Source organism: Colletotrichum truncatum (assembly GCF_014235925.2).
Source record: "Colletotrichum truncatum strain CMES1059 chromosome Unknown Contig_0004, whole genome shotgun sequence".
In the NCBI taxonomy this organism is placed as follows: domain Eukaryota; kingdom Fungi; phylum Ascomycota; class Sordariomycetes; order Glomerellales; family Glomerellaceae; genus Colletotrichum; species Colletotrichum truncatum.
Genome location: NW_027222401.1, coordinates 1,679,003 through 1,706,683, shown reverse-complemented (window position 1 = coordinate 1,706,683; position 27,681 = coordinate 1,679,003). Strand labels below are relative to the sequence as shown.

The 27,681-nt window shown below is 51.1% G+C and overlaps 7 protein-coding genes across 7 annotated transcripts; 4 read left to right on the top strand and 3 right to left on the bottom strand.

Moving 5' to 3' along the window:
• Positions 1-3,875: 3,875 nt before the first annotated feature.
• On the top strand, positions 3,876-7,971 carry CTRU02_207269 (poly(A) RNA polymerase Cid11; the record flags this gene model as incomplete). The annotated part of the gene is made up of 4 exons (XM_036719341.1): positions 3,876-4,875; positions 4,928-4,999; positions 5,047-5,265; positions 5,330-7,971. The coding sequence occupies 4 exons, from the start codon at positions 3,876-3,878 to the stop codon at positions 7,969-7,971; spliced, it is 3,933 nt and encodes a 1,310-aa protein (XP_036589048.1).
• A 1,743-nt stretch (positions 7,972-9,714) lies between these two features.
• On the top strand, positions 9,715-12,363 carry CTRU02_207268 (uncharacterized protein; the record flags this gene model as incomplete). The annotated part of the gene is made up of 1 exon (XM_036719342.1): positions 9,715-12,363. The coding sequence occupies one exon, from the start codon at positions 9,715-9,717 to the stop codon at positions 12,361-12,363; it is 2,649 nt and encodes an 882-aa protein (XP_036589049.1).
• A 1,251-nt stretch (positions 12,364-13,614) lies between these two features.
• CTRU02_207267 (short chain dehydrogenase) lies at positions 13,615-14,421 on the bottom strand (the record flags this gene model as incomplete). Its single annotated transcript, XM_036719343.1, has 1 exon — positions 13,615-14,421. The coding sequence occupies one exon, from the start codon at positions 14,419-14,421 to the stop codon at positions 13,615-13,617; it is 807 nt and encodes a 268-aa protein (XP_036589050.1).
• A 4,484-nt stretch (positions 14,422-18,905) lies between these two features.
• Positions 18,906-20,696, top strand: CTRU02_207266 (C6 zinc finger domain protein; the record flags this gene model as incomplete). Its single annotated transcript, XM_036719344.1, has 2 exons — positions 18,906-19,030; positions 19,190-20,696. The coding sequence occupies 2 exons, from the start codon at positions 18,906-18,908 to the stop codon at positions 20,694-20,696; spliced, it is 1,632 nt and encodes a 543-aa protein (XP_036589051.1).
• A 209-nt stretch (positions 20,697-20,905) lies between these two features.
• CTRU02_207265 (nmrA-like family protein) lies at positions 20,906-21,992 on the bottom strand (the record flags this gene model as incomplete). Its single annotated transcript, XM_070204858.1, has 4 exons — positions 20,906-21,147; positions 21,199-21,548; positions 21,602-21,827; positions 21,878-21,992. 4 exons carry the CDS (start codon positions 21,990-21,992, stop codon positions 20,906-20,908), a joined length of 933 nt encoding a protein of 310 aa, XP_070061391.1.
• Positions 21,993-22,831: 839 nt separating this feature from the next.
• CTRU02_207264 (uncharacterized protein) lies at positions 22,832-23,861 on the top strand (the record flags this gene model as incomplete). Its single annotated transcript, XM_036719346.1, has 2 exons — positions 22,832-23,435; positions 23,521-23,861. 2 exons carry the CDS (start codon positions 22,832-22,834, stop codon positions 23,859-23,861), a joined length of 945 nt encoding a protein of 314 aa, XP_036589053.1.
• A 2,236-nt stretch (positions 23,862-26,097) lies between these two features.
• On the bottom strand, positions 26,098-27,150 carry CTRU02_207263 (uncharacterized protein; the record flags this gene model as incomplete). Its single annotated transcript, XM_036719347.1, has 2 exons — positions 26,098-26,882; positions 26,928-27,150. 2 exons carry the CDS (start codon positions 27,148-27,150, stop codon positions 26,098-26,100), a joined length of 1,008 nt encoding a protein of 335 aa, XP_036589054.1.
• Positions 27,151-27,681: the final 531 nt, after the last annotated feature.

The following is a 27,681-nucleotide window of genomic DNA, read 5'->3' as shown; positions in this document are numbered from 1 at the left end:
TGGAAAGACATTCAGGTGGCCATAGTACTGGGACCCTGATAATTTTAAGGTGGTGGAAATAGATGATGTCGGCAGGGGATACGGAAGAAATGGGAAATGGAAATATGGGAATAAAAAAAAAGTGACAGGCTGCGAGACATGACGAGACGAGACGAGAAGAGGCGGTAAAACGAGGCAATGGCCGAAGGGGGGGAAAATTAAAAAATAAAATAAAATAAAGAAATAAAAAAGATTAAAAATAAAGGGTATCATAAAAAAAAACCAAAACCTTGAAAGGGTTCATCGGAGACAATTGTGTGGGAATCCGGCAAAAAGGGGGGCTTTTACTATCTCTTTTCTTCTTGTTTCCTTCCCGGTGCTGGTGTCACGATGAAGTCAATCACCCATTCTTCATCCATCCCGCTTACCCAAGGCGTCGCGCTGAAGTGGATAAGTTGGTCGCGGTCGCGGTGCGGTACACGCATGACATGACATGGTGAGGCGCATAGCAGCCAGCACATGTTTGTTCCTCCTTTCATTCTAGAGCACGAAGCGGTGGGGGGGTGAGAAGGATATGGCTAGCATGAGGACCCAAATGCCTCACAGTGGGAAGAAGGATAATATTGGCTTGCAATGCACATAGTCTCTTTCTGCGGGTCAATATGCTTAGTAAAGAAACATTGCCCATCCCCTCGGATGGGGGCTGGCTGTACATCAGAGATAAGTACCTCCCCCACTGTGGGATTCGCATACCGAGTCAGAAAGCGGTCCTGAGATATACTTGGTCGCCATGTTTCTCTCCGATAATTGGGAGATTGTTAGGGCGCTTGATGGAGTAAACAAGACATTTCTCAAAATGTGGTTGATCAAAGGGCCTAGTGTGTGGTGTTCCAGTCCAACACAGAATCAAAATGCAAGACAAGCCATTCGGCTCTCCGACGTCATCTCCCCCCAACAGAGGAAAGGCCGACTGGAGACAAAGTGACAGTCGGTGGTCGGAGACAGAGAGGGGAGGGGGGAAAAGGGCCTGTGGCGTCTGTCTGGGCCTCCCCAAAACCCCTGTAGCCCGTTTTACAGCTTTGGTACTCCGTACATTTTCCTCACTCACGGGAGGGTGCAAAGCATGAAGAGCACCAGCACCAGCACCAGCATCAGCGCCAGTTCCAACTCCTGCACAGGGCACAAAGCCGTAGGAATGGGAGAACAGCGGCCAGACTCCGCCAGGACAGTAATGGGACATGGACGGGGGAGGACTCAGAAATAACACCTCTCCCCTCTCTGCCGCCCCAAATTGCGTCCAGAGCGTGGTGGTATCTTCCCCACTTTGACTGCTGCAATTGCCCGCGCACTCCGTGCATACACTGTGGATACTGGGCTGTAGCTTCCTCAAGCAGCATCAGCATCCCTCCACTCCCTCCACTCCCCGCCAGAAGTACCTCCCTCCTAGGTACCGGGAGGGTATTTTAATTGCCATATGACTAAGATTGCGGTCGAAAAGAGAAGGGGCTAGGTAAGGTGAGTAGGATAGGATGATGAGCAGCAGCAGCAGCAGCAGCAGCAGCAGTAGTATATAGTAGTAGCAGGAGCAATAGCAGTGGGAGCATTAGCAGGAGCAAGCGGGCACCTGCACTAACATTGTGTTCGAGATAGGATAAGAGCGATTGGGAAGGTCTGGGCCAGGTGCAATAACGGGAAGGAGAGGATGAGCCAGATGGAGATTGAGGAAGTGCATCTCGTTGCATCATTGACGGTACCTTCCTGCCCTTGACTCCCGCAGCGGGTAGGGAAAAAATAGAAGAAGGTGTGTGTCTATGTGTACGGCTTCTCCGTTGCTCATACGCATACACTCACCTACATAAGCATCAGTTTGGTCTCTTATTACCACATTTTGTATTTCTTCTTGCCTCACATCAACCGTGTTTGTTGGTCACGTCAGCCGCAAGGCGTTCGCTGAGGCGTATCTGGATCACATTACACTTCCAGTGAAATGCCTATTTGGCACAGTTGGGTTGGGTTTGGTTCTATGAATTACAGTCCGGTGAGTTGGCTATTGCTGCGCTACCAATTGCTACTGGAACGCCCTGTTGCGTACCCGTGGGTGTGTCCTTCCCCCGAGCACATACACACGCGCTCTCTCTCTTTCTCTTTCTCTCCTAATCGGCATCCTTTAATCGAGTTCCGGCTGGACGCAGGCGCAAGTGCAAATGCGGGTGTAGGCGCAGGTGCAGATAGGCAGGTACCTCGACATGGTACTTTGCTCAGTTGTACCTGCCTTACCTCATCAGGGCAGGGCAGGAGGAAAGCACTCGGCCAGAACAACCCGACCCGACCTATATACGTATGATGACTTCGGACGGCACAGCAAATGTATCCGTGCCGCCAACTGCGCTGCTGCTGCGTCGCGCCGTACCTTGCTTTCTGTATGTTCGTACTCTATTGTCCCTCTGCCTGAGTATGATGTGCCTGCTTCTCATGTTGCTATTACTGGCTGATCTGCGTTGCTTTGCTTGCATCGCTCCCGTCCGCCCTAACTTTCTCAAGAGAGTCACTTACCATCCACACAGCGTTGTCCGCTTCGCATCTCGGCGAACGAGTCTTTGACACGACAAGCCAGCCAGTCCAGAAGCCGGCCAGCCATCTAATTCAGCAAGCAGACCCTACCAATGATCCATACCTTCTTCGTTCCCGCTTCGTTACTTCCCCCCCCCCCCCCCCCCCCCCCCCAACTCCCTGACTACTGCTATCTATGTACCCGTACCCGCACCTTCCCCTACAGATAGATACCTTACCTCAGCAATAATTTACCAGGTGAACTCTGTGCCTGCCCACCCCCAACCCTACCAAGCCTGCAAGGTACTCTTTCTTTCCGTACTTTCCCCCATCGCTCCTTCTTGCCCAGTGCCAGTGCCAGTGCCATTGCCATTGCCATTGCCTCACGCACTCTAACGCCCTGTACTGTTCATACTACCATTACCCTTGCCTTCACTTAACCTGCGCCCCCCCTTCCAGGCGAGGTACCTACACCACCCCCCTCAAGCCAGCCAAGTACCTTACTGAGGGTGCGGTTTGTGTGTACCTTCTTCCTTGCACCCCCAAACGAAACGCTCCCCCTTCCGCTTCATCTCTTCTTCTCTCCCCCGACATCATCTTTTTTTCGGTTCTCTCACTTTTTCTGAGATCCATTGCTCCTCTTCCTCGTCCTCTTTTGTTGCTCTTCACGTCACTGGTAGACCGTAACATCGCATCGTATCGCTCCCAGAAAAGATCGCAGCAGACCGTGTCGGCTTCGTGGTGCAACCCCTTTAGACCCTTTCCCCCCCCATCGTTATTTCACGGTCCACCGCCCGAGGCACCCCCCGTCCAGTCCTGTCGTTTTTGGGCCAACGTCCCCGATCTATACTCCACACCCTTCCATTCGCCTCCTTCCACCGACGACATTCTCTCTCTTCCTCTTCAGAGGCCTGTCCGCCGCACAGCGAAGTGCCCTTCCTCCTCGACAAACCACACAACTTCGTTGAGCCGACGAAACCGCCTCCGCACTCTTAATGCCTATTGTCGATTTCGTTGCACGCTTCTAGCAGCAGTTTACTCGTGCCAGCCACCACCTGCTCAAATTCCGAAACCCTCAACCGCTTCGCCCCCCCTCGTCTGCCACCCTCCGAGCGAGATTCCAACACGCTGAGCCGTGTCTACCTCCTCGACTGTGTTCTGACGACACTAACCCGCCCGCTCCCCTCTCGCTATTTCGCTATATCCTTCCCGACTTGAGTCCATTCTGCTCGCGCGACGACTCGGCTGCTACGAGATCCTGCTTGGTCTCTGCCGCACTGCCTCTGCCTCTTCCTCTACCTCTGCCGACTCGCCCTCGTCACGGAAGCTGAGCCAGGACTCGCTCCATGGAAAGTCGGGCGACAACCGCAGAATCTAAGCATACTTATCCGTCAAGTCCCTGGCTCCATCAGCCGGCGATATCCTCCACAAGCGCGTCCCTCAGCCCTTGCCACTTCGCTGACGCTTCTTCCCGCGTCCCCGCCCAGCTAGACTTCTGGCCCCTTCTTTTCCCACAACAAGCCTCCGTCTACCAGGCGCAGTTGCTGCACTACACGAACCTCGTCTCACCCGGACGAGGAGGCGGCTTGCAACAGTCACAACCGCTTCCTCAGGCGACAGTGGCTACTCCTCATATCCAGGCGGCCCCCCGTTCCCGATCATCCTCCAAGGTGTCGAACAAGGACAACCCCGCGACCAAGGGCACCCAAGGAGGCCATGGGAATAGAGCTGTGCAGAACAAAGACAAAGGCGATCGTGCTGTCATAACAGCCAAGGACGCTCCGCCCAAGATGCAGCAATCATCCCAGCCGGAGCTTTCGCATCCACTGCCCGCTCGTCCTGCGGCCCGGCCTACCAACGGTCAATCTCATTCCAACTCTATGCCGTCGACACCGCAGCAGCACGCGAGAAACTTTTCCTTCGAGTCCCGAGAACCTTCCCCCACCGCCACAAATAACCACTCCCCTCGCTCTGCCTATTCCGAAACTAATAGCAATCTTCCCTCGTTACGTCCCCTCCCTCCACGGCTCATGGGTGGGTGCCAATATGAGACGGCGCAGGTGAACTCGAGACGGAGGATGCCCTATAGCTTGGGAAGTGACAAGTTAGAAAGGACCAACCTTGACAAGATCAAGAGCAAGTTGTCCGAAGAGGAGGAGCGAAAATTGACCACAGACATGCGCGAGCTTTACGACCGGTTAGTACCGACTGAAAAGGTCGAGGAGAACCGCAAGAAGCTCGTCGTCAAGTTGGAAAAGATCTTTAACGAAGAGTGGCCCGGAAATGATATACGCGTACATCTTTTTGGCTCCTCGGGCAACTTGCTCTGCTCAGACGACTCTGATGGTTCGTGGAACCTCCTTTTGTTCCGATGACAGAATACTAACCTTTTCGACAGTCGACATTTGCATAACAACACCCTGGAAGGAGATGGAAGGCGTGTGCATGATTGCAAACCTGCTCGCAAAAAGTATGTTGGCTGTTTCAGTTATTGACCTTGGCTAACACCTGATGCAGAAGGTATGGAGAAGGTTGTTTGTATATCGGCCGCGAAAGTCCCCATCGTCAAGATTTGGGACCCCGAACTTGGTCTCGCATGCGACATGAACGTGAATAATACACTGGCCCTGGAGAACACGAGGATGGTCCGCACATACGTCGAAATCGATCCGCGGGTGAGGCCACTGGCTATGATAGTCAAATACTGGGCGAGGAAGAGGATCGTCAATGATGCTGGTATGAGCCTGCCTTTCTATTGACTCTCTCTACGCGACATCTCCTTGCTAATAGCTGTTGTTAGCCTTTGGTGGTACCTTGAGTTCGTACACCTGGATTTGCCTCATCATTGGGTTCCTGCAACTCCGAGACCCTCCCGTTCTTCCGTCACTTCACCAGCGACAGAACCAGAGACTGCTCAAGAAGGGTGGGCAGGAGAGTGCATTTGCTGATGACCTGGATAAACTCCGTGGGTTCGGTGACAAAAACAAATCTTCACTAGGTGAACTTTTGTTTCAATTCTTCAGGTTTTATGCGCATGAATTCGACTACGAGAAACATGCTATTTCTATCCGCCTTGGCAGGAAACTTCCTAAACAGGAGAAGGGATGGCATATTGGTCTGAACAACCACTTGTGTGTGGAGGAACCCTTCAACACAATCCGTAATCTTGGTAACACGGCAGATGAATACTCCTTCCGTGGACTTCATCTGGAGTTGCGACGAGCCTTTGACCTGATCTCGGAAGCCAAACTGGATGAATGCTGCGAGCAGTATGTATACCCAAAAGAGGAACCACCAACTTTCCAAAGGCCCGCGCAGACGTCGCGGCCGGTCATGATTCGTAGCTCTTCGCAACAGCACTCGGGCAGAGGTGGTCGTGGGAACTACCGGGGAGGACGGCACTCTAACAACTTCCATCGAAACGGGAACTCGAACAGAAGAGCGTCTTCGAGCGTCGCTTACGATACTAACACAATGTATATGCCGTCAGTAGCAATGACCCCTCAGGAGCTTGCCTGGTTCACGCAACAGGCGCAGACTCACCCACAGCTCCAGTATCCCGCGCTAGTGAGTGCAGCCATGGCCGCCCAACTTCAGCAGGAAAATAACATTCGCCTCCAGCTTTACAGCCAATCCCAGGTGTATCAGCAAGTCCAGGCACAGATGGCCGCGCAGATGCATGCTGCCCAGAGGATGCAAGGCCCTTCCGTGACGTCGCAGCAAGGCTCGGACCGACCTAGGACGAACTCGTTTGACAACCCTCCGCTTAGTGCTCCCATCGCCGCCCCAGAATGGTACACGATGTACGGCGTTCCCTTTCCTACTGCCGCCTATTATAACCCATCTGGTTACACTTATCCCTCCTCGCCGGCGACAACTACGGGTACCCCAGAATATCGCAGAGGACTGCAAAGGTCGTCAGCCACAACAGAGTCTGGCACTTCGACTTCGGGAAGCTCGCTTAGATCGCAATCTCAGCCCGCGTCACGCTCTGCTCCTACGGGACAGCAAAACCAAGGTTACCCCGGCTCCAGCACGCCGACCAACGGAAACTCGAATCCTGCCCGCCATGTCAATGGAGTCCCGATTCCGAGCTTCATCCCGGACGATGCCGACTACGACGAGGCGCCCCAGCGCCCGGCAAGCAATTCACCCAATTCTGATGAGGGAGCCGCGTACTTGGGCTACTACGTTTCAGATACATCTAGCCCAGCGCGCTCGCAAGGTACCCCCAGTGCTATTGCCTTTGGAGATGTTTCCCAGCCTAGCCAAGGACGCCGAAGGCTGTCAACTGAAGTTCCACAGACCATTTTGGATCGACGGATGCGAAGGACATCACGCTCGCCGTCTCCTCTAGGCCATGCGCGGACCTTTTCACAAGGCACGACGACTACCCCCGGTCAATCACCGACTCCTGCGAACGCCAATGGAAGAGCAGCATCACGGCCTCTGGTAGTAAATGGAACCGGCTCATCCTTACGAACGAGCTCTATTCCCACACAACGCCACTCGACCGCGGGACTTGCAGCAGATGCTCATGTTGCCGATGTTTTCACCAGGTCGTCGCAGGACAGCTCGCTACCAGTTCAAGGGCTTGGAATTAGCAGCGTTCCTACAGACCAAGGAGACGGCCAGCCGGCTGTTGGACCCGAACCAGTCCAGGCGGCGGTATCTGAGCGACCTCCAGTAATTGTCAACGGTACCACTTCGACACCTTCGTCTGCCTCTAACGCGACTTCCTCTGCATCATCTGCCTCGGCTTCTCGACCTGTCGACGACGCTTCGTTTCGCGAGAGAATCGCACTGATGTCGTCGATGAATCAATACGGTTGGACCCAGCAAACACAAACACCGCCGGAGGTCGCCCATGGTACCCAGGTATCCCTTCGACAAAGAGCCATGCGGCAGCAGAGCGGAGTGATTGCACCATTGGATCTCGCAACTCGAGAGAACAGGATGGGCACGCACCAGTTGAGCATAGATGCCCAGCACTTGTCCCCCATCAATGAGACTAGATCGCCTTCACCAACTGTTGTAAGAAAAGGCGACTATCCGCTGAAAAGCGATCAGTCGACAGCTGCGCCTACATCAGCTCCCGCCGTGCAACCTGAGCCAACCGCGCCGGCTGTAAAGAAGAGCGAAAGCAAGGGGCAGGCTGCTAAGGAGGTGAAGCATCCTCAGATGCCTGTGCAATCCCCGAAGTCGCAATCACCAAAGCCTCAGGCACAGAGCTCAGTTCAGGCATCAGCTCACCCTCCAAGAGTTAACGGACTCCGGGAGAATGGCCACAGCCGAGGTGTCAAGAGCGAAAGCCACGGCCCCGAAGGAGGCTGGCATAGGGCCAGCAAAAGCCGAAAGAAGGGAGACTCGAAGAATCATGCCAACGGATTTGTTCCAAGTGAGCAACCGCCTAAACATGAGGCTGATCGGAAGGGCGGTTAAATATGTGGACGCAAGCTGGAACTCCGGTGGCGCATACGCTGCTAAGAGTAGTCAAAAGGTACAACAGAAAGCTGATAATGCTTTGTTGGATATTGGGTGAAAGAGCCAAGTGATGGCAATCGACATTTGCCTGTGGCTCACGTGTCGGCCTTGCTTGAAGACCAGTGTTGGACATTGCCTATTCTGGATTGTGGCACAGTTTGATGACAGAGTGTCAAAACTCCTGGCGTTTGTGAGAGACGAAAAGAGGGAAAACAACAGGCAGAACCGGCCGCAGTGGACGAGTCGCGAGGATGGATCTGGTGCTGTGACAAGTACCCTCCGCAGCGTCGATCATCAGCGGCCTGGCTTTGCTTGATAGTGACGAAGATGCATCAGAGACGAACGACACGGGACCGAGCAAAAGTTACGGATGTTTCCAGTGAGCAAATCCGTCTTGAGGGATTGTGCGCGAAGTATTAGCTCAAGCGTCAAAAGTGGCATTACTACGGCTCAGTTGTCATTTTCAACAGTAAAAAGGTTGCAGGGGGGGGTTCTGTTGTGTTATACCTGGGCGGCAGGGTCTGATTATTTATCTCATTGCATCTGCGGCAACGGTATGGGTTATGGTTCGGGCATGCGTCATCAAGTTTCTTTTTGTCAACAGAGTCATACCATGGGAGAAAAGGGACATGGAGATGGATGAGAAAAAAAGGTAGTTGTGAATGTTGATGGTAGCAAAGCTGGCAGACGGCATGAAATACCCGGCGGTGGAAGGCTGGGCCTCTGTATCCAGAAAAGGAGCAAGCAGGAGAAGAGCCAGCGGGACCGCGTTGTGGGGGTGGAAGAAGATATCAATGACTAGTGTCAGTGTAAGCAGATAGACAGGAAGCGTTAAAAGACATGATTTGAAAAGACACTAGCGAGCTCAGAGCTTGGTGGGAATATAGAATGATGCCAGATTGGAAGCCAGGATTCTTGTTGCTCATAGGCAGCAAGACATGGCCAGCAAATCGTATTGTTACGGCTAAGTCTGTGGCAGTGACCGAAATAGAAGTAGTTTTTGAAGCCATCATCATCATCAAGCCATCAGGAGGCGGTTGTTTCCATGTGGTTTGTAGTCTACTACGTAGATAGGTAGGTAGTATGATGGAAGGGTGGGGGGGTTCGTCAAGTCAAGGGATGATGACTTGAGTTGATTTGCCCCGCACCCAGCCTTATGCGAGCCTTTGGTGTCTGATCCCTGCTTGGCCAAGACAGTCCCTCACGAACCCCAAAACGTTTCTCGTATTTTGGCCACCTGTGCAGCGCCGTCGGCAGAAACATCCCGTCAGCTGCAGTCATGAAACACAGTCTAGTAGCCATTCGTTTCGCTGCCATGACTTTACCCCTGGCAGTTTGTCCCTGGGCTATTTACGAGTCTTGGAATAGTGTATATATGTACCTGACCAGCTTCGTTCAGCATGAAGTGATTGGCTATGATTGTACCAGCTGTTATACGATTGCTGACGACTCTTTCTCGTATCTGGCCTCCCTTTAAAGGCATTAAAAAAAGGCAACAAGAATTCAACGACTATTAATCGTGACATTTGTGCGATGATTAGATATTTCTGCCAGCCGTTGTGCCTGCGCTAAACCCCCGCCATTTGCCTGGAACGAGATGACCCGATAACGACAACCAACCCCGCCATCCCACTTCCGCCTTCACCCACACCACACACCACACATACATACAACTTCACTCTTTAACCTTATGTGGCGGCAATGGACTGGACGAAGCCCGCAACGCAACACCAGAGATCAGTCAGCGATTTTACAGCCACTGGGTCAACCGACTGGGCTTTGAGTCATGGCTCCCAAACAGCCATTACATCTCCTGACTCGGAAACCAGTAGGAGGCAGATCCAGCAGCTTACGCAGCGGATCACTTCGACGCTCTCTACGGACAATGTTGATGCAGCGTATAAGGAGTATGCCAAGGTGAAGGACCATATTTCTCTGTGTCGGTCTTTGTTGTCTTCGTCATCAGATGCCCGAGGCCGCGTGCAGTCCGGCGCTTGGCCTGAAGCCGGCCGAACATCGCGAGCCTCCTCACTTGACGGGGTCGAAGGTCTGGCCATCGATCCTCAATCTTCTCTGAGCAGTAGAAATCTCCCCAGATCCACAATAAGGGAGAGCCTTGTACAACATTCAAAATCCGATCGCGGGGCTTGCTTATCTGCCGTCCGGGACTGGAAGGGATGTATCGAGTCCTTGCTGGAGGCGCTTCGGAATTCGCTCGCCGAGACTTATAGGAGTTATGACCCCAGTGCCACCCCGGGCATGGTGGATTCCCTTTTACAAGACAACGACTTTCGCGCGTCTGCGATACAGCAAATGCGGAACGCTATAATCAACAAGACATTTTCACCCAGTCCGGCCTTTTCTCGCGCGAAATACGACGTTCAGTTCAGGAATTATGATGCGGTTAAGCAGGGCCTTCTTGAGGTTACCCGCGTTTTGCAGTTGGGAGAATCGGGGCTATCTGGGGACCGACCTGTGAAGGAGTACGAAGTGTCGCCTCGCGGTGACGCCATTCTCGAATTCGCAAACATAGGGGCCGAGTTCCTGCCAGTGCTCAGGTTCCGGGTGTCTTCATTCATGCTGGCGGAAACATCGCCGATTTTTGAACGAATGTTCACCAGCCACGCGCATGTCAAGATCGATGAAGGCGAGGACGTGGCAGAGCAGCTTCCTCCCCCGCCAACACCCTTCATTTGCGAAGACAGAAGCGAGGCAAAGCTGTATCGCATGCCGCAGATCGAAGATAACAAAGGAGAGGCGCTGAAGATTCTGCTTCATGCAGCTCACATGCATAACGACAAGGTCCCGCGAGAGGTATCGTTTGCACAGTTCGTGGCCATCGCGGAAGTATGTCTGCGCTACCGCTGCACTTCGCCTCTTGAGCTCTACGTCGAACACAGGTGGCTACCGCAATGGATCCACAAGGGGACCGAAGATATGCCCGATGGCCTGTTACTCGTCAGCTACGTCTTTGGGCTCCGGCAACTGTTTACACGAATGTCAAAGACCATCATATTGAATCTCGTCGACGAAAAGGAACTGCAGAGCAAACCGTGGCCGCAAAAGGTAAAGGACAAGATATGGGCTGTAAGGGGGGCCAAGATGGCGCAGCTTCATACCTGCTGCGTAAACACGATCCAGGAGTACTTGCGCCCTCCGTCGAAATTCGCGGAAGAAGATCGCCGCGGAACAAGCCTGACGCCGGAGCTCGCGTCGCCCAGGGCAAGGAATCGATCTCCGGGCTTGAGTCCGCCTTCGGAAGAAGCGCGGCCTACGTTGCTGCTCAGCAGCAGCCCGCGGTGTCCTAGAGGGAACCACTGGTGCGACGCGACGAATCTCGGGTGGCTCATGCTCGTCTACGGGGAGCTGCAACTCCTGCCTACGATCATGAAGCCGACGGCGTTGGGACACCTGTCTCATTCCCAGCAGCCGCCGCGCCGGAGCTTGGCCCAGCTCGTCGATATGCTCCGCACGATCGCGAGCCCGCCACACGCGATTCACAAGGGCGGCGTGTGCGACCCCGCGCCGCAGTTTCGCGCGGCTATCCACGACATTTACAACAGCGTCTCGGGGCTGACGCTGCACGATGTCAGCGGTCGCGCTCACGGGTGGGTGCTTTCGAGGCACCGGTCAGAGCAGCCGCAGGCTGTTCTCCCGAAGCGGTTTAAAGAGCGTGTGGCGGAGCCGAAGAGGGTACTCGAGGTCACGGATGAGATGAGGTTGAAGATTATGAGGGGGGTGGATACAGTGGATGATTTACACGCGGTGGCCATGACGGACAAAAGCTTCTATCGGGTTTATAAAGAGAATGAGCTGGGGCTAATTAGGAAGTTTATCAAAGCACATCGGAGGATGACTTTGATGAAGTTGACGAGTTTGGACGTCATTGCGAAGGGCGAGGGCAAGGTTGTTAAGCAGGAGGGAGACGTTCTCAAGGCCGAGGCCGAGGCCGAAGCGGCCACGAGAGCCGCGGAAGAGTTTGGCGGAGGCGCGGACGGTGAGATGGCTGTGAACGCCGGTGGGGAGGGGGGCCGGGTGGTAGGTGGTGATTCGGAGGAGGACGCAGCAGACTCGGCAGTACACTCACCGCGGACGCCAGCCGCTTCTGACGACTTATCGCCGTCGAGTATCGGCGATGAGGAGGCGCAGCGGATACTCTGGCCGGACTCGCCGTCCCCGGGGCCCTCGACGAGACCGCTGCGGCCGATGGGTTCGGAGTGCGGGATGAGGGAGAAGTTTAGGAGGAGCGATCCGGCGTTTGTGGAGGAGAAGATGTTACTTGAGGCGGAGGATAAGCAGCTTGGCGTGGAAAGGGATAGGAGGGTTGGACTTGTGAGGGAGGATGGGTAGAGGTGTGTTTGGTGTTTGGGATGACGTGGATGAGTTTGGTTTTAATGATGGTTATGATGATGATGATAGACTAGCATTATGTTGGGGGTATATAGGCTTTTGATGATGCATGTGGACTGCTTATGGTTATGATGTGGCTTTCATGAGGGAAGATGGGATATCATGCTGCTGGGCAGTTTTGCCGAGAAAGAGATGCTAACAGCCAAGGAATAATTTGGTGTATAATTGCATATGGGACAACTGAGCTGCTTGATGGATGGGTGTTCTTGAGCCGAGAACAGGGAAATAGGTGTCACGGTAATAGCTTAGAAGAGCATCAAGGGTACACTTCGACAAAGTTGTTGAAACAAAAATCGTCGCTAAAAGCAACGTAAGAAAGTAGAGAAAGAAAAAGGAACTATTGTTTTCGAGGGAGTTGGCACCGTGATGGCTCGCTCATCTGGCCCGCTGTCGATACTACGGCGAAGGTGGGGAGAGAGAGCGGGGCCCTACTTAGTGCAGCCCCGCACTCAATTTCGCAACGAAGATCGTGGCGGACATAGCTCAGTTGGGAGAGCGTCAGACTGAAGTTAACTTCAATCACTTAATCTGAAGGTCGTGTGTTCAATCCACACTGGCCGCATCTTCAATTTTTGCGATTTTCGTGAAGTCACATTCATTTTCTTTTTTACCTAATTTTCATATAGATGACGAACCCAATGAATGGATGAGCGAGCTTATTATCTGTTATCTTTTTTTCCTTTTTTTCTTTTTTCCATCTGTTCTTGTCTTAGTAAAGGATTGAGTGGCAGGACGTGTCACTCATGATGAGCAAAGTCTGACTTCATGCCTGTTGACTCACTTCAATCACGCAATTCTGTGCGAGTTTTTTTTCACTCTACTAGCCACAGCCATCTCAAGTGCAATACTCTCACTCAACTGCATACTCACTCGTAAATTGTCTAAGCCAATGAATGGCAACAAAGCTGTAGTAGTCTCACTTAATGCTTGATAGACACATGAAGTCTCGCCAACCGAACCCGAGACCGCTGCAACCCGTCAGTAGACTTTAGTCAGGTCCTCACGTAAACGAAATAAAGCAGAGCTGGTATCAAACTCATAATTTCCATCATGCTTCACCGAGCATTGCGCTGCCGTCTTTTAAATACAGATCCCCTCCCCCCTCTTCCGATTGAACCCCACAGCCATGCCATTGTACGCCGCCCTATGATTCATCGCATACCCCACTTCCAGAAACCCATCCTGGTTTACTTACGCCTGGGGCCAGTTCTTGTTGAACACGATACAGCTGCCGTTCGCCGACGACGCAATATCCTTGTCGGTCAGGAAGATGCAGTACTTGGCCACGGCCGCGGGCTCGATGCCCGTCTCGCCGCGCTTGTACTCGGGCAGCGCGGCCGTCGCCTTGGCCATGCCCGTCTGGTTGACGCCCTGCGCGAAAGCGTCCATGAGGTTGGTCGTGTCCATGCCGCCCAGCAGCAGAGCGACGGAGGAGATGCCCTTGTCGCCGTAGAACCCCGCCGTGTTCTTGGTGACGGCCACGAGGCCGTGCTTGGACGCCGTGTAGGCCACCCCCGAGGTCATGCCGCGCCAGCTGGCGTTGGAGCCGATGTTGATGATCAGGCCGGGGGGGCCGCCGCTGCCGGCTGTCGCGCCCTGCGCCAGGAACTGGTTGACGGCGGCCTTGGTCGTGAGGAACGGGCCGGTGAGGTTGACCGCCAGCACGGAGTCCCAGGTGTCCTTGGAGCACTCTCCCACGGGGTCGAATTTGTCCATGACGGCGGCGTTGTTGATCAGCACGTCCAGGCGGCCGAAGCGGTCGACGGTGCCCTTGACGAGGGCGTCCACGGAGGCTTCAGAGCTGACGTCGGCGGTGATGGCGTGCAGGCGGCCGGCGTAGGTGTCGCGGTATTCGGAGGCCACGGCGTTGAGGCGGGTCTGGTTGATATCGGAGATGACGACGTTGGCGCCGGCTGCGAGGTAACCTTCGGCGATGGCCTTGCCGAGGCCGCCGCCGGAACCGGTTATGATGACGGTTGTGCCGGTGTGAGTGGGCATTTTGATTTGTTTAGACCAAAAAAAGAATCTCAATTGGGGTGATGAAGTTCGGTTCTTAGTGAATGAGTTGAGTGAGGTGAGTCGCAAAGGGTAGTAGTTGATGAAAGGCTCTGGAATCTCTTAAGTAACGAGCTGCAATCGTCTGTGGATGGAGGGGCTGAAGCATGCGGGGCAGCTTGTGGGAAACGATGACTGTCAATTGGTGGTGGCCCCTCTAGGCCTGTTGACGTGCCTGTGGGTATGTGTGTATGGGCTGTCGGCAGGCTAACCCATAATTATTCCCCGTAAGGATTGTTTTTCGGCTTTTAGCCTTGTCTTACACACCGAATCTGTCTCGACAGTCTCTCAGCACACTCGATTCCACCACTGCATCTCGGTCACCCAGTCTCATGCTGACTGACGGGATGTTCAAGCTCTCTCGGGATCATGATCGATAACGCCCGGGTGCATGGAGAGTATGATTACTCCGTGCGGAATCGGGGTCTCGGTGTGGCTGTGGTTGGTTCGTCGGCGTTAAGGTGGACGGATTAGGCATTTTGCAACGTGCTGACTACTACAGGGTTTTTAGAGCATTGGGTTCGACTGCGCAGTTCTTTTTTAGAGTGGCAAGTCCTGATATCGCAAGATTTCTCGCCATTCGCCATTCGCCATTTGGTGTTTGAATGAGGTTTGTTTGGAAAGGGACTAAAGGGCACACATGACCTCATGCTCCGGGCAAGCATCCCGGTCGTCTCCTCGAGATTCTTGAGATGCAATCGCTGGGTCGATGCGGGCGTAAGAGAGTTTAGAGGCAGCCTCCACGGAAAAGAGCGAGATTCGGGCTGACAAGGTACCAATAGTTGAGTTGGGAGGTGAAAGCGCGGCTATGGGTGACGGTGGCGCTGGTGTATATTCTAAGCTTCAAGCTCGTTAGCCCTCACAGAAATTTGGAAACGATAACCCGCGAACTACTGAGTTAGACAGCCTACTAGTGCCCAAGTAGCTTGCGCACAGGCAGTTAAAAAGGTTTGTAAGGGCCATACGCATTCGTTTATTGAATACCCGTATTCATCTGGTTCAAAACCGAGGCAAATAGATGTTGTTGTTCGAGAATCGACACTCTCTTCGTGGAGTGGAGATTCACATATCAGAGTATGTAACTTTGCGAAATAGCAGGCTTCAATAGAAAGAAGCAGTTCACGAGAACTACAAGGGGGAAAGGGGGAATGTTGTGGTATTTGTAATGTACCAGTTCCAACATTTGCAAACTTTGAGAGTTGAATCCTCTTGACACTGACATGCTCTTCTCGTTTTTGCTTCAACTCAGTATTCCCTGTCTTCAGTTATAAACTTTTCTCTGCCCATTCAATCAGCAATTCGAAGGATCCCAAGTTAATTTAGAGAAGACCTCAAGTTGCGCACCTGGTAACTTGGAAAATATAGTTCTCCGATAGTCAGATTTCACCAGAGTCACTCAACTCGCCAACGGCTACCAAGTACAGGCTCTTTGTTAGATATCAAGTCGTCAAGTTGTAGACTCTTATCCGCCACAGTGAGACATCAATGTAAGTCTGAGGGACTCTCCAATCAGGCCAGGGGTCTCCTCCGCTATGTTATCATCACTACGCGGCAAGGCAGTGGGAACTGGCTAGTCGTAAGTTCTAACATCGGTCTCTGTCGTGTTGTGACCCAACCAGTTGGGGTGCTGGCTGACGTAAATACGTAGTGCAGAACAGGGGATGATGATACTGAACTGCCATTAGCAAAGCCTCCGCTTTGTGTCACAGTTGGTTGTTGCCTTGACCGTAACACTTACCGGCTAAAATCAGCAAGGCATTTGCTATGCTAACAAGTCCCATCAGACGACGTCCCAGAATGAAATGCATGAGAATCCCCGACTGGCTACAGTGGGGACGTTGGAGAGTCTAGAAAAAAGCCCTGGTTTTTTATTTTTTTTTGCATAATTCCTGCCGACGGCGAGGGCCGAGAATAAATGCTGACACCCGAATGCATAGAAATAAGCACCTGGGCGATTGGAGCCACGTTAGAGGGCAAGATCGTTGTATGACTATCCCTTTGGAAGATACATCCAAGAATACCACTGCCTTGAAAGTGTGTTAAAGAATGAAGCAACCAGTCTGGTTCATGCTTCTGCCATGCTCATAAAGGAGGTTATTGGGACCATGTAAGCTGACAACTTTGTGCCCCTGAGGGATGTGACCGATTCGGTCTCGACTTTCCCTTGTGTTTGAAGTATCTCACTGTATCTCATGGTACCTGAAAATAACTACTAATGCTTTTCAAAGCTATAGACAACAAGATAAATATATATATATATATATATATATGTGTGTGTGTGTGTGTGTGTGTGTGTGTCTATATGTGTGTGAAGTTGGCTTTCTCGTCCTTCTCGCTCTATTGTCTCATGCACCGGGAACTAAAAAGCATAGCAAACCAAGTCACTCAAGACACTCTGAGATCGTTTGTAAACACGGCCTAAGACTACAAGACAGAAGCCTACAGACGCTAATGCAGATTACAAGGTGTCTAACACCTTCTTTTTTGCACCTTTCGCCTTTCTCATGTTGGCGGTGAGCGCCGCCATACTTTACCATGGCGCTATCCGCTGCCCCGCTGTGAAAAAGGCCTTTGGCGGTTCCTACTCTAGGGGTACCCAAGACGAAAACGGGCAGCGCCGACGTCTTCTAGCGCGTCCCTGAGTCCATGAAGCACCCAAGTAGGACACCTACATCTCCACCGCGATTGACGAGGCTGCCAAAAGGTATGGCCACTCCCAATACCTCAACTACCTTGACCGGGGCCAGAACTAGGATGTCATTAACACACAGAAGACCTACGGCAAAGCTAGCAAGAAGTACCGATACCTCAACAAGAAGGACTCCTCGGCCGAGTTCCACACCCCCTCTGAAAATATCACTAAAAAGGATTGAAGAAAACCTCGACAGAACGTGGAAGGTGTTCAAATTAGTTGGCCAGGCTTAGCGACACAGAGCGAAATTAAGATCTCTCAGGTCGATGAGCTTCCAGCAGCGTGGCATAGCCCATACTGCAGACTTAGTCAAAAGGCCAACAATGTACCTTTGTTAGAATTTCAGTTTTCGTCTGATATGAACTTGAGGAGGCGGTTACACGCGGAGCATTGGTTCGGTCTCGGTTTCGCAACATGCCGCAATAAAGTGGAGTGGTTAGTAGCGCGAGGACGCAACGCCAATCTTAAGAAACTTCCCCACACGCGGATCCTCAAAATGTCCATATTTCGAGATTGATTAGGTATCCGCGGACGCCGCAGTCTCATGAGAGCCTGACTCTGAAAGGTGCTTGGGGAATACAGTTCTGCACCGCACTCTTATGGCTTCTCAAGAGCTATTTCCGTTGACATCGTGTTCTGGCATTCATCCCGCGTCATGCGAAACCATGCTCTCGGACTTTCAGACCCTCGATCTTATTTCAACACCTAGGGATGAATATTTAGCAGACCAATGTTTTTCAGTATCTGGATATAAATTCCCTTGGCTCAAATACTTTCTGATTTGAAATCATTCGTTTTAGATCATCACATACTAACTTGATTACTTTCGCTTGTCAGATATTGTCTGTGGAGAAATTCATTCTGTTTGGTGCCCCTCCTGTAGGTAGAATCAGCCAGCTTAAACACAACAACTTCTTCCCCATACATTCAATTTTTGATTCACTCGTTCTATAGCGAATCGGGATGACGATATAGGCCTTGGAACCTGCTCAAGCAGGATCGCAATTCCATCGTCCTTATTCACGGCGATACCTTGGCTGGCAAGACCTACGAGACAGCCCTCGAATGGGATAGTGCGAATGGCTCGTTCGCCATAGCCATGTGATACTCACTGTTGACCTATTGTTATTTGTAAGCGATATTGGGCTCAGCACTTATTTCCTTATAATCTTAGTTTTAATAATTTGTCTATAGATTTCAATAAAAATTATATAGTAAAACATCGTTACAGGACATGTGGGGGAAAAAAAGGAGAAAAGTTTTAATTTGAAGAAATAGGATTGAGTAAAGATTTTCGAATTTATAATATGAAAAGTTCTTAATAAATATCAAGAGAACTAGATCTCTAACCATAGTACTAGCTTTAACTGATAGCGTATAAGTCCAGGCGCATGTCGAAACAAAGATGTCACATTCGGTGTACCACGATTCAGGGGAATCAGCTTCTGCCTTCGACAGGCCCACTGGAAGAGATATTGTCACTTGACGTCTAATCACCAAATGCGACGCTAACAGAGTCATGTAGTAGTATGGGAAAGGCCTTGCGCCTCTGTGGCTGAGGGGGGAATTGTCCTCACCTTTGCCGTGGCTTGCATAAGCATGCCCTGCTATGTATCAGGTTCCCTACAGCCCGGAATTTTTTTTAGCTACCCTTTGCCAGCTAAAGTTAACAAGCTCTCCTTTCGATTTTCTTCTTTCGTTCCATCACGGCTTTGGCCTTAACTTGTTCACAGCAATGGCGTTGGCGGCTTTCAACATCCCAGGATCCACCGTGTTCCTGGCGACTCTTGCAAGTAAAACATGTGAGTTTAGATCTGAAGACTTGACTGCTTCAACGGACTACGCTGGATATGAGACACGGTAAGTAGCGGCAGTGCAAATTTTAGCCGAACAGATCGCTGATGGCTAACAAGATATTGGTCTCAAGCAGCAAGTAAGACCCCAACTGACCGCAAAACTTCCAAACGCATTTGTTTCCGGATAATGCTGATTGGTTTGCAATCGATTAACATATCACAGGGCCCGACGTGTTAAGCATGGCAGAGCGCAGGCTCTTCGTAAATGGTACAGACTTGAAAGGCAGAATGTAGACAACTACCGAAGTTCCATCGCATCATGGACCAGGTCGCCATCGAACCCCGACGCATGCTCGGCAGCTAGTACACCGCAGCGGAAAACACACGCAATGTCGGTAATGGTGCTGACGGCTCCAGTCATCTGGGACATCACAGGAACTGACTTGGAAAGGTCAATGTTCCGTCACGCCCGCTCCTGCGCAATACCAGACTTTGGGTCCGAGACGCCATCGGGCAAACTCTGGATCAACTACATCCTGCCTTTGGGCTACTATTCCGATGCAGTCAAGTATGCTATCATAGCATTCGGCATTGCTCACAGAGCCTTCTTAGACGGCCCCCAACAAGAGAACAACGCTGCCGAAACTAAACTGTCCCTAGACATCTCAAGTAAGAGGTACTACCAAAAGGCGATCTCCGAGGTTATCAAGGTTATGAATTGTCCTTCGCCCGCCGATATACCAATCATCCTCGTCTGCTGCCTAGTGTTCGTCTGCTATGAATTCATCCAAGGAGAGCCCGAGGGGGCTATTGAGCATTTGAAATCCGGAATCAAATTATTAGAATCAATTCGCCACACGGCACTGGCAAATGCTTTGGGCACGGCCCCGTTCCAAACCCATGAAGCATGCGTCATGGCCGCTGTGAAGAACCACTTCGCCCAGCTGTGTGATATAGCAGGCATATTTTCGTGCATTGGTTTGGATATTTCAATGGGACTGCAGACACGCGTGGGGCCGGACATGTCGTTTTTCATGCACGGCGAGCTGGGTGGCGATAGTCCGTTCTCTGATGTCGCGGACGCCCAGTATCACCTACACCTAGTCGAGCTCATGCTTTCCGACGGCCGCAATGAGCTGTCGATGCTGCCAGCCGACGAGTTTGGCTCCGCATCGTTTACCTGCCCGGAAAATCACGCTATAGACTCATTCGTGGGATGGCATGGCGCTGCTAAGCAGTTTGAGAGGTGGTGCGCTCGCTTTGACGCTTTTGAAGAAAACTTGCCGCATCAGACACGGGAGGTGAACCGCGAGGAGCTACTTACGTTGCGACTCTTGAGGAAGGGGTGGGAACTCTGCATTCGGCACTTTCTGGTCAATGAGGGTTTAATGTACGAATGGAAGATGCATCGGCTGGTAGACATGGCGGAAAATATCGTTGACGGTAGAGGCAGTAGATCGAGGCCTCTGTTTTCTGACACCGCTCACATCATTCCATCTCTGTCATATATATGCGTCACTTGTGGTAACTACAAGTTAGAGCGGAGGTGTATTGATGTTTTGCGAAAAATGAAGAAAAGGGAAGGTCTTTGGGACAGCGAAGAAATAGTTGAGGCCCTCGAGTTCATCCTGGTGGCAAAGCGGGACAACCAGTGGAAGGATGAGTATTTGGTGGATGGCCTACCTACCTTTGCGAAACGAATCGTGGGTACACGACCTCGAAGTATATAAGAGTGTCGGTTCGATAACCCCAAAGCATTTTCACACTGTAACAGAATTTGCAAGAGGACAAGACGTTTACCAAGACAAAAATTACCAATGATACTTTGCTACCATCGAACCTGTCCGCCGTGACGCAAGAAAGCGGCGCCGCTCTCCTCCAGATCATCTGTGATTTTGGGTCCCAAGATATCCCAACCTCAGATACCGACGTTGTTCCCTCACGAGCCCCATGCCGCCTCGAGAAGGCCCTCGACGGTTGTTAGGTGAAGGTCGGGAAATCGCTTACGCAAGTCACGATCGTCCTGGGGCAACAAGCAAGCTCCGGCCATGATCATTTGAACAACCATGGCCAGGTTAGCCTTAGCCTCGTTCTCAGGCTCAGCGTTCGGAGCATGGACAAGAGTCGCATTGCCCTTCTTCAAGTCCTCGACCGAGTCGTAGATTACATCAAGCTTAGAACCTAAAAGAACTAGTCAATACACCCAAACAAAGCCAAGACGAGGAGACCTACCTCTAATCTTCTCAGCTATGGAAACCAGTTTGTTGACGCTGATGGTATCTCCTCGCAGGATACCCTCCTTCGGCCAACGCTCTTCGCTGTTGACCAGCGCGACAATGGCTCGACCCAAATCTTCACTGTAAGTCACTGTGAATACGTCATCACCACTGCCAGGGATGACGGCGAGACCCCTTTCCATATTCAAAAACCAGTGGAAAGGCTTCAGATTGCTCTTCACACGGGGCATGCCCCAATAATCCGAAAAAAAGCCAATCGAGATGCGGATGTATTCTAGGTTGGTCTTCTTCAAGGCTCGTGCGTTTGGAACCCATCCCCCAAAACCTGCGCCTGCCTTCGGATCCCTGCAATCGGAGGTTTAGCTTTTGGTGCGATGGACTTGTGTCACATTCCTTACTCTTCGTCCATTGGAGTCAGAAACTCACTTGGGATGAAACGACGAGTAGCCTGCGATTTTTCGGCGGCGGCAATCAGGCCGAGCTGTGACTGGCTACCCGCATCATTCTCCAAGTTAATGGTTGAGATGACCGTGTCTATGTTATGGTCCTCGAGGATTCTGGCTAGAGCGTCAATGTTGGCGTAGTCGACTTGGAGGAAATCCGCTTCCTTGGCTGATCTGCTAGCTTGCGCCTGAACTCCCGCTTAGCAATTTCTCACACATACCTACCCTCATCGGCCCATACCTTTCTTCCGAGAACGAAGACCTTGTGGGAGTCGTCTAACAACAATTGCTCAACGACTGTCTTACCCACACCGCCTGTCCCGCCGGCAACAGCGACAACTCCCATGGCTTTGGGTCTAGTAAGATTTGTTTAACTAAATAAAACGGCAAGGCGAATGGTAGTACAGGCTGTTGGATTGCAATACCAAAACCTGCCTTCAAGTCCACGCATGATCGTTAGCCTTCATATAGAAAACCCACAGGAAGGAGCCGCGGATTTTGCGGAACCCGAAATCGAAAGGGGGTGGATCATACGGAACCCGAAATCACACAGAGCGGAGTGCTATCGAGCGGAGTTTTGCTGCGGAGGAGGGCTTGGTCGTCAATAGGCGCTCAAGAGTTCATCCTCGCAACGACAATCCTGCCAGTATTGAGTCAGGCAGGCGGACAGCACAGTTTTTTTTTTTTTCAAGAAATTGAGTCAGAAATTACTATCAAGCCTCGTATAGTGATGCCGCCTGAAATGAAAGGACGACGCCAAGTAAAGAAAGCAAAATCATTCAAAGATTGACCGGGTGGATTGCTCGCAGTTGACATGAGTACTTATATCAGTTTCTTGCCCAGGTGAAATTGTGATACATTGTCTCGTCTTCAACCGCAACAAACCTTGCAAACAGTTGACTGCATTCTCTTGTCACTATAAGCATGTTTCTGCAGAGTACTGTTGCCGCCCTCTTTGCGGCAGCATTTGCTGCCGCAGCTGTCGTCCCAAACGCCGCCGCCGCCGCAACTGCCATCCAGGACGCAAAAGTTGCCACCTCCATGAACGGGTCTGCAACATGTATCACGGGACATATACCCATATCGATTTCATTCGATTCGGCAAACTGGAAATTGAAGATACCGGCAACCCAGTTGGAACTGACGGACTTGGCAACAGCCCTCACGACGTGGACTCCTGACCAGATGGCCGCCTTGGCCTCCGGCAAAATTCACTTCGACAAGACATACCGTATTTTCGTCAAGTATTGTGTTCCATCGGCACCCTACTCCAACGATACTGCTCGGTCGATTCAGGTCCTGACGCATGGTGCTGCCTTGGATCACAGCTACTGGGATTTCGGCCCGGGCTATAGCTACCAGCATGCTGCGGCCGCAGCAGGACTTGCCACCATCAGCTATGATCGCCTTGGAATAGGCAAGTCAGACATTCCAGACCCTCTATTTGAGGTCAACTCCATGTCCACGCTTGAGATCTTGCATGGCTTGAACTCCGTGGTGAGGTCTGGTGGATTGGGTCGCCACTACAACAAGATCATCGGCGTCGGGCACTCTCTTGGCAGCGCAGTGACGCAGACTATCCCGGCCAAATTCCCATTAGACTTTGACGCCATCATTTTGACGGGATTCGTCTCTACTCCGCCGCCAACCATAACTGCTGGTGCGCTGGGCTTCCTCAAGGCAAATGATAACCCTCGATTGGGACACCTGCCCGATGGCTACATTCTGCCGGGCGTACCCACCGGAGTCCATTTGTCATTTTTCAAGTATCCGAATTTTGACCCTGCGAGTGAGTTACAATTTCGCCTCCCCCCTTGTCCAATCTGATTTGCTTAGATTCACTTGGATTGGGAAAATGATACTGACTTAAGTAGTTCTCGAGGAATCGGTCAACCGCATGCAGACCCAAGCCTTGGGTGAATTGCTTGCAGCTCCGGGGATTATCGACGAGGTGGATCTTTCATCCCTCAAGAACTACTCCTCGCCGGTTCTAATCGTAAATGGAGAAAACGACTTTTCTGCCTGCGGCTTTAGCTGCGTCACTCCGCGGGACATGACCAAGGATACATTGAAAGATGGTTGGCCTGCTGCTGACCCGATCCTCAGCGACACTATGGTCCATGCTGGCCTCGGTCACAACCTGAACACCCACCTCAGTGCTGAAGCTGTGTATAACGGAATGATTGGGTGGGTTCAGAAAGTGGAATCCAGTTGAGTCTTTGGACACGAAATAAGCCTGTAACGCCTACCTAGGCCATGGAAAGATTTACTGAAAGGGTTGGTGGCACGTTCCACGTTATGGCTGTTAGAAACGTAAGGTGCTAAAAGCCTTCGTTCCCGTTCTCTTTCGATGATGACTCGACTTGCATAGCTTCTGGCAGGTGCGGGTATTTAAATAAGAATAGTCAATATTTGCGGTGGGAATTGACAAGTGTGTTGCTCCAAGCTCTATTAGGCTTATTGATTCAATTTATGAACGGCTGTCTTACCAAATGTGTCGGGTGTCGTGTTCTGTTTCGAATAGACGGCGAATCAATCAGTATGTCTAATCAGGGAAAGGTCTGGATGAGATTTGTTCTGTATTTGGAACACGGTCTGGGCAGGATGTGAAGAAGTATTTAATATGAGTCTATGACTCATTTACGGAAATGGTAAGAAAGCCGGCGAATGAACAAAGAAGAAGACCGTGATGTTGAGTAGGCGGTGCCCCAAGACGGCCAGGACTCCAAGTCAGTCTGTCTTTGGAACCAGAAGATGGTCAGTGGTGGCGATGAGGCCCTGTCCGCTTCGAAAGAAAAGGTGTTGCGATAGAGGCAGGGCTTTGGTGTAGAGAGGATATCTTATGCGCTCGGACAGGCGGTGTAATGATTACTTGCACAACCCTAGTAAGAAGAACTTGGGAAGTCGGTCTAAAATGTAGTAAGGCATAGGTTTCTTTCGACAGGGGGCGTGACCAAGTAGCAATCTCCTCTCGTAATCTGTTACTCGCCGTTATGTCGTCGTTAAGTGATGACAAGCTTGGCTTCTTCTGCATTGTGTACTTCACGTCAGAATTAGTTACAAGAGAAGCCTTATGGAAGTTACTCACGAGTCTCACATCGCACAGTATGAAGTTGATTGAGCAAGCTGTCGATGATGGTTCGTGTATAACGCTTTCGAGTGGCGTGTCATTTTGCTGTCTTTCAAAACTGGTTGGAGAGAAAGAATTGGTAGGGAGGTAGTTGTCACTTTCCGAGACGTTTAGCTCAGACATTGAACTGATTTGGATGCAGCATACGCCATCTACTGACCATGATGATTTTTCATGAACTAAAGCGTGCGAACTTCATAAGAGCTTCAGAGCACCCGATATAATGATCATGGGGAAGAAATTCGGATTCAATTTAATGCTGTAACGAACTTGCAGTGCTCTGATTGATCGACCCGGGAATCTGTCCGAGAACTGGCGATGAATTTCCTTCTACGGAATATCTTTTTTCGGCATCAAAATGCACAGAGGTGAATCCCCATCTTCTGAAAAGATCCGTCTGTATCCCGTTTGGAATCATTTTGTTGTTTAAATAAAAAAATTCGGACAGGTACCACATATCTCAGATGACCTCATGCTCCAGGCAAGCATCCCGGCTGCCTCCTCGAGGTCCTTAAGATGCAAGCGCTGATGCTAAATGATAGAGGAGACCCTTGACCGATTTGGAGAGCCCCTTAGATTTGCATTACCGTCTCTCCGCTGGGGATTAGAGTCTGCAACAAAGCGCCTATGTTTGGCAGTCGTTGGCGAATTAAATGACAGGTGAATCCTGGTGATGTGGCACCCTAATCGACTATTTTCAGTTCATGTTGAAGGCGCTGGTCTTATTTCCTCTGGGAACTCCATTGACTACTGCTATTGAATCACATCTGCGGAATGCCCAAAAAACTGACTGGCGGAGGCTCTCATAGTAGATATGCTTACCTTTCTCATATTTTGAGTCTAGATGATTGCTATTCTCTTTGCGGGAGTTCGGGTCTTGGGGTCAGGGGGACTAGAGGAGGGCCGCTGGAAAAGCGGTAGGCTTAGCCATTGAGGCAGTTAGAAGAAAGGCTATGGGCAACACATACTACAATCAAACATTGTGATGATAGTATCAACGCTCACCGAACACACCGTGCGAAGTGTGTTACGTAAGCTACATGAAACGCACACCGTAAACGTACGTATAAGTACGAGCTTCCTCGCGGACATACCCTCTTTCTAAATCAAGTCACTCTTTTACACCTTTTCTAGCCCGATTGCTATGCGCCTAGTTCGTCATAAACATCATTTTAGAAAGTGCGTGAGGCGGAAGATAATACACATAAGTTTTGTGAACATAATAAATAAGTCTGTGAGCTTCGTGGTGGGTAGATTTGACATAATGGCAGGTATCCGCATCAGCTAGTCTGAACGAATTCGTGTGACATTGAAAAGGCTATTAAAGTTCGAGTTGTAGGTCCTGCAGACTGAACCCTTCCTTGCTCCGGTCAAGCCCGGGGTAGAGGCGCTGCTTAATTATATCCGGCAGCCTGCAGGAGCAGTGTCTATTATTCGAATGGTAATAATCATGGTATCCATAAGACGAATTCCTGGAAGCCACCCGCCCGGAAGGCGACTTGAACTCCTGCACACTCTTCTCAACAGCTGCCAGCTGATATCCAAGGTAGGGTTCTTGTGCTGTCGGATTTAAAAGTTCGGAATCGCACATGTTCTTTGTGAGGCTACCCAGAAGAACGGCAGAACAGTCGAAACTACATCTCTCTGATTCTTGACACAACGATTTGAGGAGATTTATGAGCGCCGTGGATATAGAGTTGATCGCGTCCTGTCGGCGCCAGTCAATGGCGTCTATTGAGATTAGCAATCGAAGCTGAGACAGAGAAAGTCGCTTACTTATAACGCTTTGAGGGATGGGCAACCCGAGCATTGGAATGGGGCCGTCGCTTCTTTGTACAGCTGTCTTCGTGATCGATTCGAAGACATCATTCTGCAAGAAGACGACTGATATCATGAGCCAAAGTATCAGTTCTCGGTTGAGATCTGACGGAAGCTCTGACTTTAGACTTTTCACCCACAGGGTGGAGAAGAATCCAGTCGTTTCATGGCACTTGTAGTAGTCGATTAGAACAGCAGCTTTGGCAAGAGTTTCAAGGTCTACACAGTTGGGAACGTCCTTGGTTTTTCCGTGGATGATTTGCATCAAAAGAAGCAGAGCATTGACGTCCCAATCTGACGCATCTAGATGGTAACGACCGTCAGACTGCTGAACAGAAGCCTCCCTCCAAGGACCGTTGAGCTGGGCCTTGAAATAACTCGAAGCTAGCGAAAGATGCCGAGATGAGAGAAGAAAAGTGACTTCCTGAGTTTTTGCGACTGTGTTCTGGGGGCCTGTTTTGAGATCGGCGGGCCATTGCTTGGACGCAGAAGCGCCGGATTTTGGCGATGATGACAACGCCACTTGCCCCTCATCGACAATTGGGGCTGATGACATTATTTGGGTACGTTCTGCAAATACCGCTTCTGAAAGGGCGGTGAAACGCCCCCTTTTACGGTGTTGCCCTAGAGGACGCTCTTGTGTCACCATCTCAACTCTTTCTTCACCTTTTTTCTGCTTCTCTTGTCGTTTTAACTTGTTCTTCCCATTGGCTGTCATATTCATCTTTGTAGAAATAGCCATCCAGAAGTCATCGTCTTTCTCAGTCAATTGGTCCGGGCTGTCAGGAGACATGAACTTGTCAAAGAGCGAATAGGGATCTGTTTTTCTGTAGTATAATCAAAGATCAGAACGTGCTGATTGAGTTATGAGGAGGCAAGAGCCAAGAACATACAGTGTGATCGGTCCATCGATGCTGGGTTCCTCGGATTCATCCCAAACAGCGAACGGGGCGTTCGGATTGCGTAGGGTGAGCAATACGTCGCCATCTGGATCAAGTACATGGCAAGCATCTTCAGACATGATGCCTCCGTGTGTTGATTATTGTAGTTTGATTTATCTCAGATGCCCTGCCCCTCCGCACTGAAC